The 17,763-nt window shown below is 37.7% G+C and overlaps 1 protein-coding gene across 7 annotated transcripts in view; it reads right to left on the reverse strand.

Annotated features, from left to right (window-relative positions):
- Cnksr2 (connector enhancer of kinase suppressor of Ras 2) overlaps window positions 1–17,534 on the reverse strand; it is a 223,029-nt gene extending 205,495 nt beyond the window's left edge. For 4 of the 7 annotated variants that reach the window (XM_017318507.2, XM_006528861.4, XM_017318508.2 and 1 more), the window contains exon 1: window positions 15,853–17,534. In XM_017318507.2, the coding sequence (XP_017173996.1) occupies window positions 15,853–15,916 (64 nt within the window). In that variant the 5' untranslated portion in view covers window positions 15,917–17,534. The remainder of the gene's footprint in view (window positions 1–15,852) is intronic. The other 3 variants (NM_001310719.1, NM_177751.3, NM_001374835.1) reach the window with 2 other exon arrangements.
- Window positions 17,535–17,763: the final 229 nt, after the last annotated feature.

Raw genomic sequence — 17,763 nt, forward strand, 5'->3', positions numbered from 1 at the left:
TCAAATACAAGGCTTACTAAAAGCAGGAAGATTTCAAATGCAAAACTCTTTTCCATTCTTGAGATCACAGTTTTAAAAAACTTTGTGCAAAGGCAAAGAACACTTCACTGCATATGCCTACTAATATATTCAGAGCATGAAGTCCAAACTGTTTTGCAGCACTCTAGCATATCCATATCAGTCATCAATATCAACAGAACTGCACACCTTTACAGAGATAAATTACTAAAAAAGTATCAGGAACTTGAAAGTGTCTTAATTGTATTTGGTTTGTTGTAGCAAGAATTTATAAGTTCTTGGTTGTATTACATTTAATGATTTCAAGAACAAAATTTCATTTCAGTAATCTAGAAAACAAAAAAGATTCTTAGTAAGAGAAAAACTGTAGGGACTAAACACAAGTATTAAAGTAGTTACATTTCAAAGTATAATATGATTTCTTGGGGATGTGATGACAGGTCTTAAATTCTAACCATCCTCCTAACCCAAATTCAGCTAAAAACATTCCACAGGCCTATCATAATAAAATAAGGTGTTACAATTAATGACAAAACCATTGCATACTTGCAGTGATTAGCAAAAAATGTATTTCAGTTTCAGCAAGTCTGCCCTAAGTAGATATGTGCCACTATTTATACACACACTTATATTTATACAGCTGATCAATTATTATGCACCACAACATTTATTTGCTCAAAATTTTCATGCCGTGTTTAACATTCCTGAACAGAAGTGGCTGTGGGAAACAGAAAGTACAATTAGAATGAGTGTTGAGAATGAGGCTTTGTGAACAATGTTTAGAATAGCACACTCTTCTGTGCAAGAGTCTAACTGCAACTAGTCAGCAGGTAAAATACAGGGAATAAGCTTAGTTTTGGTAGTTTGCATCCTACGTATATTAGGATTCTTTCCTATTCATATACATATTCCAGGATTACCAAAAAGCAATTTTAAAAAGTTAATCAAGTAAAAGGCTAATTTCAGTGGGATGGTAACCAAGTTCAGCATTCTTTTGCAAAGAAATTACCTTTAAAATTACTGTAGTATATATTCATAAAATTAAAATGCTTCTGAAGTTATCACAAAGGTTGGGTTGTTATATGGAACAAACATTCATAATGAAACTTCAAGTGATTTTTTCCTTTGAAAATGTTTATTATTTATAATTTTAGCAAGATATGTCAAAACTATTTCACATGAGATATTGCTCTTTTAAATTACCAAGACATAAAGTATGTTAAATTTGATTGTTTTCTTAAATGAACTTTTAATTTCAATATAGTTTTAAGGTTCACCAAAAAGATGAAAAAAATAGTATTAACAGTTTCCAGTTCCTATATACTTCATATTCCTATGGTGAAGTTGGAGCTAGAATTGATATTTATTGAACTCCCTATTTTATTAATATGTCATTGGACTTTTTCTAATGTACTGTTTTATGTTTCAGAATAGTATCAGTCTACTCTAATAACAATCATCATGTGACAAGATTGGAGGGCATTAGTCAGATACTTCTTAAAATATCTTTAAATTTGTGGTTTTCTAAATTTTGTATGGTTAGGGTAGGATTATAGGTTTGAGGGAAGAGAGCATAGAGAATTGTCCTCATCATATCTTATCAAGAATATATGACATAAAAATTGCATATCGATAATAACTTTGATCACCTGGCCAAGACAGAAATTGCTAGGTTTTTATAAAATTATCTGCTTGCCTCTTCCTACACTCTCCTATGTGGAAACAAGTTGATCACTAACAAGCACAATTAAGAAGTATAAATGTCAACCACCAGCACCTTAGAACTAAGATGACATATCAAAGGAGTCTGTTCTGTCAGTATGGCTCCTAATTGTCACTGTGACCCACCATCTCTCCTGTTTCTTTATGCATAGTATACTGAATGTCTTCACATCTTATTGTGTCTTTTAAATTCAGATATGCTCACTATATGTCAGAAAAAACATTTTCTTTCCCATATGTGCTGGTTATTTTTCTTTTGTTGTTAACTTGATAGAAACTAGTCATCTGGGAAGAGGGAACCTCAACTGAGAAAAAGCCTCTCTATCAAAGTAGTCTACAGTCTGTGGTGCATTTTCCCGATTAATGATTGATGTGGGAGGATACAGCCTACTGTGGGCTGTGTCACTCTCTGGGTATGCATGTCCTAGGAGGTATAATAAAGATAACTGATGAGTATGGAGACCAAGCTAGGAAGCAGCATTCCTCTGTAGTCTCTGCTCAGTTCCAGCTTCCAGGCTCTTTCCTTTCTTGAGTTTCCGTTCTGCTTTTCCTCAATGATGGACTGTGGTGTGGAAGTGTAAGGCAATCAACCCTTTCCCCCCCATATTGCTGTTGGCCACAGTGTTTGTCATAGCAATAGAAAACAAGCTAAGACATATAGATAAATTGAGTCTCTACATCGAGAAATCCATCTTATTTTATCATAAATATTCCTCTTTTTTATTATAGAAAAGGACATTATAGTGATTTTCTTAAGATGGAGTCTTACCATGTTACTGAGGTTCATTTCAAACTGGACTGAAACAATCTTTCTGCCTCAGTCTTTCAAGTAACTAAGAATACAGATATGTACCACAGTATCAAGAGTCTATTATACTAATCTTTTAAAATTAAAATTATGTATTTGTTACCTCCTATGACTATATTTCAGGATATGTATAGATTTAAATAATATGTATATTATATATACAATATATTGTATAGTTATATGTCTATATAATATATGTATATACAACTAAGTATATGATATATGTGTATATGATGCACATAATATATAATAGATAATGTATATAAAATATACAAATTATGTAAATATATTTAATCTGTTATATGAAAGTGTTTGGTTAAAAAAAATAAGGTTATTCTCCATAGAGAATTTACAACATTTATGAAACTAGAAATTTGGCTAATTGCATGCTAATAAAATTAAGAAATAAATTTTTGTTTCCCTAGCGGTTATTCTATTCAGTATCTTTGTGTGGTGTGGGGAAGGTGTATACACACATGCATATGATTTATCAGTATAAATAAAATAATTTACCTGGCAAAGTAGCCTTATTTCAAACTAACCAAAATTAAAAAATGCTGCATTTAAATACTAAATCAAAAATCTATAAAAATGAACTTGGAGATCCACAATATTATTGCATTCAGGTCTTACTCTTACCAGACTTCTTTTAAACACACATGTCAACCACTGTATTGTGAAAAGTGATGAACTGATTGAAAAAAATCCAAAAGAGAAAATTCATTGTAATTTGTGGGGATTTTAAAAGGTAATGTCCACTTTAGTAAAAAGATATGCTTTTTATATCAAGTGGACAGGGTCGAGTGAACTCCAAAATAACTGTCAGAGTTCAGTCATTTGCTTCAAGTGCTTAGTGTCCCACATATTGTGATGATTTCTTTAACAGCTGAGAGACTTCAAATTAATTCTTTCTACAATAACAACTTAAGTTGTTTTATTTGTTTAAAACTTTCATTCCAATCAGGCTTACTTGAATTCTATTAATAAAAACAAGGAAAATACAATGTATTATTTTGTTTTTACTCTTAACAAATTCTACTTATGTTGCCACATACATACTGGAATAGATGCTTAATGTATATATAAAGCTATATTTATTACTTTAAATATACTATACCTTCAGATATATTATACCTTAAAAATACATACTATACCTTTCATTAGTATTTTATTACAGGTAATTCACTGATCAGACATCTAGCTCAACTTGATCATTCCAAATTTCATACTCATTTCACCATTTTTGATTACATTAAATTTCCTGTAGTGTTTAATTTATTTTACTGATTCACTAAACCATCACATGCCATAATTTTAGACGAATAATACTTTTCAAAGAAAACAATTTTAAGAAACCAATTAACATCTGGTAGACATGTAAGGGCTTAAGAACTACAGAATCACAACAAATAGAATCTTCAGGGAAAGATTCTGCAGGTCCTGGGGAACTGACTTCAGGTTGGGAAGCTTGGCAGCAGGTGCCTTTACCATCTGAGCAGTCTACTGCCCCCTTACCTCATCTTCTAGGATTACTACTAGGAACTGTAAAGTGCATGAGACCTTTATCATTTGGGCAAATGAGAAGAACCAAGGTGTTTGCAAAAAATAGTTCAAAAGACTCAAAAGATTCTGTCATTACAGTAAGTAAAAATTTTAACTAAAATCACAAGCTAATTCTAGCCATGATATTTTCAGCGTAAAAATGGCTCCTAGAAAATAGGATGCTTAAGTCTGAGCTGAAAAAAAAAGATTAAAGAATTTTTAAAAAATACTATTTTTTCAGGTCAAACAACTTCTTTCCAAATTTATAGGTACTATGTATAGTATTTACTGGCAAACACAATCATCTTATGTCAAAAGCAATCTTCAACTAAAGCCCAAGTAAATGTAATCTCAAATAACAAGTTTTTGCCACAAATAAACTAAAAACATTATACCTAGGGACAAACTAGAAAGACAAATTAACCATACATATTCCACCGGACTCTATTAGCAACTTAACATCAAAATGATAGCACCTGTTCTAATAGCTTAAGGGCAAGTGAGCATGCTTCTGGATAAGAGAGGTTTGAATCATTGTCCCCAAAATGACTGCCACGAAGCTTAGCCTGCCACCAATATGGAGGGAATAGGAAAGAAACATCTGTCTATACCATACAATATAGCAGCAGTTCTCAACGTTCCTAGTGCTGCAACCCTTTAATATAGTTCTTCATGCTGTGATGATGCCCAAAATTATTTCATTGCTACTTCATAACTGTAACTTTGCTAGTGTTATGCATCATGATGTAAACAGCTGATATACAGGATATCTGATATGTGACCCTGTGAAATGATCATTCAACCCCTGGAGTCGTGACCCACAGGTTGAGAACCACTGCCATGTAGGCTCTATACCATATAAAATGTAATTTTATGTACATTCTAGTAGTATTAAGAGTTATAAGTGAGATTATTGAGTTTCTATATTTTAAGCAATAGCACCTGACCATTCTACATTGTGTGTGTGTGTGTGTGTGTGTGTGTGTGTGTGTGTGTGTGTGTGTGTTTGTGTATACAATCTTCATGGCTCATTTTGAAAACTACAATATAGCTAAATAACACAAAATTAAAACTTAAATTTTCTACTCTAGAAGGAGGGAAAAACCAAGAGAACCCAGTACATCTAAACTTTTTGAAAATAATACAAACAAAGTAAAAAATATCTAGCATAAGAAGTAAACTCTTGTATACACATATAGGACACATAAAATTAAACAAACAGATTCTGAAAAATCAACCATTCAGAATTTTTTTTTTTTTTTTTGGTTTTTCGAGACAGGGTTTCTCTGTGTAGCCCTGGCTGTTCTGGAGCTCACTCTGTAGACCAGGCTGGCCTCGAACTCAGAAATCCGCCTGCCTCTGCCTCCCAAGTGCTGGGATTAAAGGCGTGCGCCACCACGCCTGGCTCCATTCAGAATTATTTAAGGCCACTATTTAAAATATTTTTAATTGATTACATGATAATTATAACCATCTCATTAGAAAACAAATTATATGATAATTTTTGGTAAACAAAGTCTAAAACGTATGACTCTTCATATTTTCAGTTCGTTTTGAAAATGGGAATAAGAAATCAATAAATAAGCTCATTCTGAGAAACCTTAGCTACCATTTTAAAAATTAATAAATATTGAATAATAGTAGTGATGGATGGAGACCACATCTCTAAGTATTTCTTTTTTATTAATCATTTTATTCATTTACATTTCAAATGATATCCCCCTTCCCAGTTTCCCCTCCACAAAGTCTCCATCCATCCCATCCCCTTTCTTCCCCCTCCCCTTTGCCTCTATGAGGGTGCTCCTTCACCCACTCATTCACTCCTGCCTCACTGCTCTATCATCCCCCTACACTGGGGCACCAAGCCTCCCCAGGACCAAGGGCCTCTCCTCCCATTGATGCCAGATAAGGTCATCCACTGCTACATATGCAGCTGGAGCCATGGGAACCTCCATGTGTACTCTTTGGTTGGTGGTTTAGTCTCTGGGAGCTCTAGGTGGTACGGTTGTTGATATTGTTGTTCTTTCTATGGGGTTGTCATGCCCTTCAGCTCCTTCAGTCCTTCCCCTAGCTCTTCCATTGGGGTCCTAGGCTCAGTCTAACGGTTGGCTGTATCTGCATCTGTATTCGTCAGGTGCTGGTAGAACCTCTCAGGGAACAGTCATACTGGGCTCCTGTCAGCAAGCACTCCTGTCAGCAAGCATCAGCAATAATGTTTGGGTTTGGTGTTTGCAGGTAGGATGGATTCCTAAGTGGGACAGTTTTAGCCTTTCCTTCAGTCTCTGCGTTTCCTTTAGAGAGGAACAATACTGGTTTAAAATATTTGAGATGAGTGGAAAGCTCAATCCTTCAACTGGAGGCCGTGCCTATCTACTAGAGGTGGTCTCTACAGGTTCTATCTCCCCTTTGTTGGATATTTTTGCTAATGTTATCTTCTTTGGGTCCTGGGAGTTTATCGCTTCCCTGGAGTCTGGGACTTTCTAGTGGTTGCTCCCAGTTTCCCACCCTCCACTGCTACATATCTCTATTCGATATCCTGACCCTCTGTACTTCTCTCCTCTCCTTTCCAATACCTGATCCTGCCCCCTTTTCTCCTCCCCCTCCTCTCTTCCTCAAATCATAGCCAAGAAATCTTTTATTCACTTAAATATAAATGGAAGGATTAATGTTATTGCTGCTTATAATAAATTGCACAACTGTGCTACTAATAAACAATAAGAAAGTAAGATCCGGATTTCAGCTAGACTTCTATTGACTTGTAGGTATTATTTGGGAAAACATGTTGTAAAATGTTTTTGAAATAACAGATGCTTATTGAACAAAATTAAAAGTTCAAGCAAATAACAAAATAGGTTATTGAGCAATATTCTAAAAGGCAACAAACATAATATATTCCTAGGTATCACTATATCCAAAGATTATCCAATCTATCTGGAGAAGAGTAATGTCTAAAAACATTTATGTCAAGTAAACATACAACAGAAATGTATATTTTCAGCTGCATTAATGTTTAAGTAAGTTTTAGTTTACTTAATACTTAGCTTTTGAAAATTTTATACTGTGCCAAATATTACACAGATGAACATAAATGCTACTAAATTTAAATTTTAGTAAATCACTGAAAGTATTGATAAATCTTAATAAAAATGAGGAAGATAATGCAAACCTATATTAGCTTTGTTATAATTTCAATAAAAATCAAAAAGAAATACATCTTTAAAGCTTTAAATTTTCTATCACAGTGAGTGCATGCTTGCTTGTAAGTAGAGTTGAGATCCAAGTGCAAATCATAGTTCTGCAAAAATTATCTGCAACATTATGGATGACACCAGGGAAACAGGACTGATGCCCGTATGAACTCCCAGAGACTGTGGCAACACACATGGGGCCTTTACAGATTCAATGCAGATGGGGTCCCAAAACTGAGAGGGGGAGGTAGGCATGGGCTCCCATCCCTAACCAAGAAGCTATCTGCAGTTGACATCTGCTTGCCAAAGGAAAAATTAGTTTTCTCCAATGGAGTCTCACTGGGTATATTAAGCACACATGGGTAGGCCCTGTGACCAGCAGTAGATGGCCAACACAATTGAACTCAATGGGATTTTTATAGACTTTTTGCCTCATATTGCTTTCTTTGGGTGTTCTTTTGTCTTACTAGGCTTTTGCATGAATATTATGCTTTCCGATTTTGTGTATTTAGGGGGTTTGTTTTTTTATTTTGTTGTTTTGGGGTTGTGTGCATATGTTTCTTGTGGTTTTTCTGCAATGTTGTGTGTGTGTGTGTGTGTGTGCCTATTTTCTAAAGAAAGAGAAAGAAAATGCATGGAGTTGGATGGATGGGAAGGCAGGGAAGAACTGCGAATGGTTGGAGGATGGAACAGTATAATCAAAATATATTGTATGAATATTGGGTCTTAACAAAAACAAGCAAAAAGTTAGCATGCCTATGTCAAGGTCTTAAGAATTCAGTTATGGTAACGTATGCATTACCATCTTTAAATTGAGAGGAGAAATATTTTATTAGGAAACTCTCTAGTAGTGTCTATCTAGTAGCACATTACTCTCAAGAAATCTACATGGTACTCATTCATTCAACAAGCAATATTTTATATTGAGTCTTCTACATATGTTCTTACAAAATAGCCTCCAAATGTTAAACAAAATACACTTACATATAGTTTAAAATATTAAAATTATTTTTATCAAACACAGGAGAAAAGATAGAAAATTATAAAAAATATAAATTTAAAATTATCTTAAGTATATTAATTTCTAATAATAAAATATAAGTTCTACATTAAAATAAGTGATAATAATATGTTTAATTAAATGGAGTTTTTTTTCCAATTATTTCCTTAGTTAAGCCAATTGTATTTTCACTATGGAAAAATATATTTAATTATATTGTATAAACTATTATTAAGCCCTTATATGGAAATTAAAAACCCAAACAGATTCTATACCTCTAACAGTCTCCCATATGCTCTCAAATATAGAGTTCCTTCTGAAATATAAAATGGTGAAATAATCAAGATATTTGACTGAAGAAAAAGAAATGTTTAGAAAAGGTTTATTTTAATTGTTAAACTAAGTATTTGTTTATAGGTGTTTGTATATAGTACTAGTCTATTTAAATTAGAAAATAAGAGCTGTGTCATATTTGTAATACCTATGGCATAAACACCAGTGTCATCCATTCACTCATTGAAATTATTAATATTTGTTAACAAAACAATTCTAAGCCATGATTTAGAACTGTAAATTGGGTAGCGTCAACACAACTAAGAAGTATAGATAATATAATCCTCTCTTAATTTATATTCTGGCATACAGCATGCACGTTGGCAATGAAGTGTCTATTCAAACATGATAAGAGACTTTATGTACATGCCTTGTCATCTAGTAAAGCAGATTGGCTGGCAGATCAGTAACCTGAAAATAAATGTATTTATTCCTTAACTCAACAAATATTTTCTGATTGTATGTATTACCACATACTGTTTTATATCATTGTTACATAAAATAGATAGGGACCCTGCCATCAATTAGTACAACAGTTAGACATCAGTTAGATAATCATACAAATGAATGATAAAGTAAAAATGGCAAGTGGGACATAAGAGATGTAGGCTGTACTACAAGAACATACAGCTAAGGATTCTTATGAGTTTTGGGGAAGATGAGAAGACTTTTCTGATGTGAAGAATCAATAGAACTTAATAAAGTGAAGGAAAGAATCAAATACATATAAAGTACAAAGGCCTAGCTGTGGGCAAACAAAAAGGGCTAAGGTATCCAGTGTCTGGTGTCTGTCATGAGCCTTACCTCACAAAACCTTCATCAGGGTCTCACAGGTCACATTATGGACTTTGAACTTTAGCCTTAAACAATGAAAACCATTTTAAAAACCACCAAGGGAAGGGAGAGTGAGAGGATACGATTAGTTACGACTCATTCTTAAGGAGTTCATTGAGCCTTAAGCTTTATGGATCACACCAAATGAAGATACTATAATTATCAGGACCTTAAAAGAAAAAGGTCAAAGTTTGCCCTCTGTAATGATAGTAGAAAAGAGAAACACATAGTGCATTAAATTTACTTTTTCTAGAGCCAGTTTTCAAACTTTTCTACTGACATCTCCAAAATTGCTGAATAGAGTGAACTCATACACCAACGAGATCTGAGAAATGTAGCTTTAAACAGCCTGCTGCAAAGCCTAAAATTCTTTAAAATCATCCATTTTGTTTTCTGTATCATGGGTATATACTTGTTTGAATTTAAAATAATATTTAAGTTTTTCTTTTAAATGAACTATTCGGCTTTTGATGATTTGCCTGAGAAATACACCATTTTCAAAAGCACAGACCTATGCTACTCGTGAAAACTGTGTTCTCACTCACTGGATGTTGGACAACACAATGGTTCTGTATTTGGGACTATATTTCCTGTTTTGAGACACTAAATAACTATGAAAATCATGAAAAAAAGTTTTATACTCCACTTTTTTTTAAATTACTTGCTCTCTATTGTCTCCTTTACATTAGTTCAGATACACTAGCCTTCTACCACACTACAAAAATGAACACTGCATCTTTCAAAATAAGCCTGACGTGTGATGTACTGTTAAGAAATTATATTGAAAGCTAAAAGTCATTAGGAACAAATTAAGCTCTAATCCGGGATTGTGCTCCTATAGGTGAAAATGATAATTTAACATTGCTTTACGAACAGTACTGATATTCAAAAGCCTAGTTTCATTCTTCACAGAAGGATTTGGATCAGTAAAATTCTAAATATCAAACATAATGTTAATGATGTAATTAATCTTCAAAATAACTACTTTAACATTATTTCTAGATTATTCCTCAGAAACAGATTTTAAACAGCTGTACCAATTCAATACACATTCTTTGTGGGCTGATTTTTGGCAGCCAAAGTTTTAGAATGTGGTATTTATTTAAACTCAGGACATGAGGAGAGTTTTATTGTCTTGCTCATATGCAGATTTGTTCTTGTACTTTTTGTCACCTACTCACACTCCTCCCTCACTTTCCCTCCCCTACCCACTTTTCCCACTTCAACCAGACAAAGCCAGATAAACTCTTTCAGTTAACACCGCTATTGCACCTCTAAAATCTCTTGATGTGCCTCCTACATTAAGATACATTTCTTTTAGAATATAACTTAATTAAATAATTCAAATGGTTGCTATAACCCCACTCTCCCCTTAGATCCTCTCTTGGTTCACAAATCTATCATCTTTTTAAAATTGGTGTTTGCATGCATAACACGAATTTTTAAGCATGTTCTAAGTGGATTAGCTGGTTCCTGTCTTTTCCCTGGAAAACCTTTTTGTTTTTTGTTTCTTTTTGTTTTTTAATAGCATTGCTGTCTCTTATAGAAGAAAATGTCTTTAAAGCAGAGAATAATTGTGAAACTCCATTAAAACACTTTCCATGCAGGTGCACTGAGTAGTAAATGATCCTCCAGGAACAGAATATAAGAATATAAGATAATAAGAATATAAGAATATAAGAATATAAGGAGTTGCTTTCTTCCTAGTCAGGAATAAATTGCCAGTATTAGAAATCAAATGTCAATGGCACTATAAATCAAATGATTCTTGTGAACTACACATATACCAGAAGATAAATATCTTCTTTACATGAAATAACAAAATTCCCCATTAGAAAAAAACCTGTCAAATCCAGAGTAGATGGCTGCCGTGCCCATCTAGTCACCGTGTATTTGACAAAATATCGATTTTTCCCAAAAGTGATATAGACAATGTGATCAATTAAGTTTAACATCTTTCTCTAACATCATGTGCAGTTCCATGTTCGTAAACAAATATTTCTGATTTCTTTGCCTCAATTCAACCCAAAATTTTGACAATTTCCTTTATAAAATTAAGATACATTTCAACCTAAGCTCTGATATCCTATGAGGGAAGAAAAATAATTATTAACCACCTGTCCAAATTTGTCTTCTCAGACATAGTCTCTTCTACATCGCCTCACATTTACACTGAATAGACATGTAATCACTACCTTTCTCTCATTATGGGACTGTATTTAAAACATTACGGGTTTTTTTTTTTAATACCTAAAAGAAGGAATTTCATTTTCTATCCTCAAGATGGCTGAGTCATTAGTATAGAAATCAGAAGTCAGAGACTGCTTCTTGAACAAAATGGATTATTATGAGCAAGAAAGAGTAGAGCAGCTGATTGTGGAATAGGTTAAAAACTATTTTAAAATTTAGAGTTTTTTAAAGGGATCATAATTCTGTAAGATTGATTAGCATTAAGTCCCAGAGATCATAAAAAAACACCAGCAGAAGTAGGTCTGCTTCACTCTGCAGATGATAGTCATTTTATTTAACCCAGAAAGAGATTAAAACTCAATTGAAGAATGCCACAGAGGGAAATAAATAGTCCTGGAAAATAATTATCTTGATCATGTGGATAGTTTGCATTAGTCTCTAAGCTCAAAAACTTATGAAAGGAAGAGTGGAATTATTTGGTATAAGATGAACAAGAAAATTTAATAATAAAAATAATAAGAGGAACACTGAAGTGTTCAGAGGTTTTTATTATATTTTAGAGACTCACAGATTATGACATATTTCCAGGATTTTCAAATAAACAGGAACTGAGAAATAATATTCTAGAATAATAGGCTTAGTGACAAATTAGTTATTGGTTTACATTATCATCTATGACTTTTCTCAATAACTTACTTGCCTTTGCTGGTTTTGAAAGATGTTTTAAGATTATCAAAACTATAAGATGATTGAACATGCTTTCCACTTGAATGCTGGTTTAAAGTACTAAAAAAAAAATACAGGCTGTGTATATTTTCTCCAAAAGTAATTTATATATTTAATCTTTAATTAGTGTAAAAGTTTATGAGCTATCACCAAATATTCAAAACTACTATCAAAATAATCTGGAATAGAAATCCTTATTTTAGTGACTCATAAATGGATCATGTATTGTACATTTACTGCAACTAACAATGACAATGTGCCATATCAAATAAACATTGCTAGCAAAAATAAACCAAAAACCAAACCAAAACAAACAAAAAAACTGAACAGTGTTGCATTTACAAAGAGTGTATGAGCAGCTTATATCTTTGCTAATCATATACACATTTTATATCAGTATCTCCTTCAAATATATTTCAATAAATAGATCATTAATTGCCACATTAATGGTCCTTCATTAAACGAGTCTTGAATACACACTATGAAAGCCCAATAAATTTATTTTTATCCTTCATTTCATCCTTTGAGGACTTAGTCTCTATATAATTTCTAGAAATTTCATGAAATCATAATCATATGATCTAATTGCATTTTTCTACCTGGTAAATAAAAAAAGTCTAGAAATAATAAAGTATGTGCCTTACTAAAACAGTATAGGTAGCTATACTTTCACTGTAGCTGAAACCTATAAATATTAAGGATGATGAAGGTGTCATACAAATAACACACTCTGAAGAACTAGAATGCTACAACTATTCAGGAGCCTTACTCATGTTTTAGGGTCTGGGGATGTGGCTCACTTGATGCTTATAGGAAACATGATAATATGCTAGAAGCCCTGAGTTCGATCCCAACCACTGTATAAAACCAGGAGTGGTGGCTTATACCTGTAATCCCAATTCTGGGGTAGTGGACAAAGCAGGATCCAAAATCCTAGGTCATGACTGGCTATACAGGAAGTTCAAGGCCAATCTGTACTATATGATATCCCTTTTCAAACAAACAAACAATAAAATGTTGTTCATGCCTTAATACTGACTTTATAACACTATATATTTAAAAATCATTAAGCAAGGTCTAATCAACTCAAAGCTATAGGCTAAATTGGTAGTCGTCTTTCCAACATTTCTGTTACTGAGGAAAGTGAAAAACTATCTTTTAAATGTCATTTTTTAAAGTTTACTGGGAAAAATAGTAGAGAAAATTAACTAAGGTAACACTATAAAGAGCAAGTTGAGGAAATTCTCATCTCCTCCAACTATTTTTAGAAATCTCATTTTCTGATAGGATCTGAAATGTATATGACTATCACAGAAAATTTAACAATAAGCAGTTTAGGACTAAGCAGCTAACTGGGACCTGAACTTGATAATTAAAGCAGATACTCTCCTAGTCTTATTCAGTCTTTTGTTCTACAAAGGCATGTAAATTCTATCTTGGTTACCTAACTGATCTTCTTAGGTAACTATAAAATGTGTCACCAACAGGTACAAAAAACAAGTTATTCAACTTAAATATCATGTAAAGTTAAAATTACAGGAAATAATCTTTTCCAAAGTTCAAAGAAACTACATTTTGCACTGGAGAGATTTTTAAAGGACATCATATGCTGTGCTTGCTTCAGGGAACCTAAAACAGTGGAGAGAAAGGAAGCCGCAAGCATGTAACTGGGTACGAGGTAAAGAAGATGGAGTATGCAGTGCTCATTACAGGCATCATGGGAATTTCTAGAAGGCAATCCCATGAAGCCAAGACACCATAAGTCTGAATGTTGTTGCAGCAACAGACCCAAACTAAACTCACCTTTCAGAGAAATTCAAAGAAAGCGTTTTAATTCAACATTCTTACTTCCTGTGACTACTCTGTCATCCATGACTAAGAAACTGAAAAGACAGAATTTTCCTGAGGCGTGTGTGTGTGTGTGTGTGTGTGTGTGTGTGTGTGTGTGCGCGTGTGTGTGAATCCAGGAAGCTGGAATTTTAATAGCAAATATGGAAAGAGAACAAGCAGCAGAAAAGATGAGGCACTGTTAGACTTTGTCTTAGTCATCTTTATAACCCCCATGGCAACCAATGCACTGCACACAAGGGGCAGTGGATAAATAATGAATTAGGTTTAATTCAATTCACTTGCACTTACAGTGTGCTTCGCAGTTACAAAGCATTTTTCTTACATATGAGATGAGAAAATCAAAGTAAGTGAGAAGTAACAGGGCAAATCAGGGAGAAAAGGAAGCAAAACACATAAAGAGAAACCCTAGAAGAATAGGCAAATGTCCGAAATGGTGGGGGAAAGATTCGGGGAGAATTTATTTCTCCCTACTACCTTCAATCCCTTCCATCTTTGAGTATATAGAGCTTAGAAAGTCTGACTGCTAAGCAAGCCTTAGGAAAGGGGCTCCTTCCTCTTTGAAAGGGGCATTTTCACAGATAAGGCTTGAAGAATATCTTAAGTTTGCCTGCTCGGGTACGACCTCAAGCAAAACTCTCATATTTTCCAAGCATGTCCAAGAATCTTTTATTTCAATGTAAGCATCCCCTTTGCAGAGTTCAGTCTGGGGATGACTGGAGAGGTCCCCAACAAGCCCCTCAACTCAGACAACAGAGGGAGATAGTGAGACAGGAAAGCCAGGAGACTAGAGAAAAAGCCCACATTTGCGTCTAGGAGGAGGGCTAAGGTTTGAAACTGGTCATTAGAAATTGTCGGGTGTGTGTGTGGGGGAGCCTTCAATATGGAAGAAAGGAGAATACTTGAATGCGCATCACTTTAAACCCAATGTTGGACCCTTAACAAGAAGCCGCGAGAGGTTTAAAGCCACCGCAGACCTCAACCTAGGAAAGCAAAGGACATGCTGGGGTGCACAGGAGGGATCCCACATATATTAGCTTGGATGCTGCCCTAAGGGAAGCATGTTACCCTAAAGTAGCTCGCTCCCTTCCCGATCATCCTCAGCCCAGCATGGAGGAGGGGGTTCCCACCTTCCAACTGGAGCGACTGCATCCTGACCCCATTATGCGGGCTTAAAAGTTGCCAGGAGAGTTGGCGCTGGGGAAGGCACTTGGCAGGGCGAGACCTAGAAGGGGCCTCGGGTTTCCAGGAACAAAGGGGCTGGTGAAGGGGCAGCCACGAGAATAGGTCCCACGGGCTCCTCCCTTAGCCTGGAAACAGGGTCGCCGCGTCCTCTCAACCCGAAGGCGTCGAGGGAAGCGGGAAGCGGGGAAGCTGCGCGGGGATTCCACCGCCCTGCTTCCAGCTTCAACCAGGTGGCGCCCGCCGCCCTCTTGCTCCCCGCGCCCCTCCAGCTGAAGACAAAAGAAGTCTAGGGTCCCCGGGCCCCTGCCAGAGCCAGAGGACCCCTGTCCATCCCCAGGGAGGACCCTCAGCAGTTGGTTGGAAGCTCCCAGGACGTGTTATGCCCTAGCGGGCACCCCTCCCTCGTACCGGGACCCTGCGCCCCAGTGTCGCCTCGCTCTCCCCACAGAGGGCATTACCTTTCATCCAGTCCACTACTTGACTCGGAGACCATTTGCTCACCGGTTCCATTATCAGAGCCATGGGCGGCGGGGTCGGTGCCGCGTGGGACGCGGAGCTCGGACAGAAAGCCAAGTCCGCAGCCCGCTGCGCCCTCAGGTGGGGTCGGTGGCCGGCCGCAGCCTCCCGCGGTGGGCGGCGCGGAGAGGGTGGCTTTTGTGTTTCGGTCCCAAGGCTGGAGCGTCGGAGGTGGCTGCGGTGGGAGCGGCGACGGCCGGCCAGCTGGCCGGGGTAAGACGCCGGGGTCGGCTAGGTCCCAGCCCAGGCGGCAGCCGCAGCTGCGGCGTCCGCGGCTCAGCCCGGGGTGAGCGTCCCGAGGGGCTTCAGTGCATGGCTCGAGCCGCCGAGGTCGCGGCGGGGAAAGGAAGAGGCGCCGGCGCACGGTCGCAGCCAACTTGCCCGCTCGCTCGCCTGGCGCGCGGGAGTGGAGCCCCCGGCACGACGAGCCGCCCGGCGGAAATGACGAGGGGCCTCCTGCCACCCAAAATATCTCTCCGCAGCCCTCGGGTGCGGGGCGCGCGCTCCACGAGCCCCCCGCCCCGCTCGCCGCCGCGCGGTCCCGCCCCCAGGGCCGGCAGCCGGTGCGCGCGAGCCCTGTGCGCGTGCGTGGGCCAGCGCGCGTGGCCGCCGCCCGACTTCTAGCAGACTCGCGGGCCAGGTGTGGGCTGCTCGCGCTCCCGCCTTCCCGCCCCGGGGGTCGCACTCGGCCGGAGCCGCGCCGGGAGGGCGTGTGCGGCAGCGCCTGGAGCCCCGGAGCCAGCCGCTGCAGCTGGAGGCTCGCCCAGCCCCGGGGTCAGTTAGGCAGTCAGGTGCGGCGGCGGCAGGAGAGTGGCTCCCAGTGGCCTTCCAGGAGAGTCAGCGAGACGGGTCGCCCCACCAGTTGAACGGACAACCCGGGGTGGCGGAGGAGGGTACTATAGCACCCCTGTCCCAAGCTCTCCTCGCCACCAGGGGGGAGGGGACGCCGCAGAACTGCTGGGGTGACAATGGGAGTCCTGACTGTTCTCTCTGTCGCCCTCGCGGCTGCTGAGTTGGCTCCCGAGGTGACTCCTCCGGACCCTGCGGAGAACACGGGATGTGGGCTTCCGCAGATGGGAGTCAGGATCTAGCCAGAGACGCCCATAGGAGACTAGATGGCTCGTGCTGTCGGATCTACCCTGGGTGATAAAAGGAACCCGGGAAGTCAGAGATGTCAACTGCAAGAGGCTCCAGCCTCCAGAACCCACACGTGCCTCTTCCCAGGCTCTGCTTCAGTTGTCGGCCACCTCCTTCAACACAAGGTCCCCGACATCTATTTTACATGATGTCATTTTGTGTTCAGTCGTTCTTATATAAGAACGGAAGAGTAATAACAGGACTTAAAGTTAGTGACAAATTGCAAACATAATGTTTCACATATTGTTTGCTTCAAAAAACCTATGCATGCTTCTATGCAACGTTTAGAAATACACATTTTGCCTAAATGAGGCTTCACTTTCAATGACAATTCTAGAGCGTCTAGTAGCAAGCTCTACCACCATTATAGCTGGTTTGTTTTTTTTCCCCCCTCGGTATAATTCTTAAACAGTCACATTGAGTAAACAAGCAACTTCTTTTATTTCTATAATCATTTCAATAATGTCAATAAATCATGTCAGTTCCTTCGGTACCCATTTTGTCTAACTCAAGTTTATAAGATACAGAACACCACTTTCTTCAGTTGGCATGGCTTGGCAAGTTCTCCCCCAACACAGGAGAAGGCAAAACAGGAGTAGATAACACACTGATGTTTTTATGCTAGTGCTACAAACAAATACCATTTAAGAAGCTTGTGTTCAGACTTGTTTACTAATAACCCAAACTCCAAAATATACAAATAAAATTTTAAAAAG

This window comes from Mus musculus, chromosome X (genome assembly GCF_000001635.26).
Source record: "Mus musculus strain C57BL/6J chromosome X, GRCm38.p6 C57BL/6J".
Classification (NCBI taxonomy): Eukaryota; Metazoa; Chordata; class Mammalia; order Rodentia; family Muridae; genus Mus; species Mus musculus.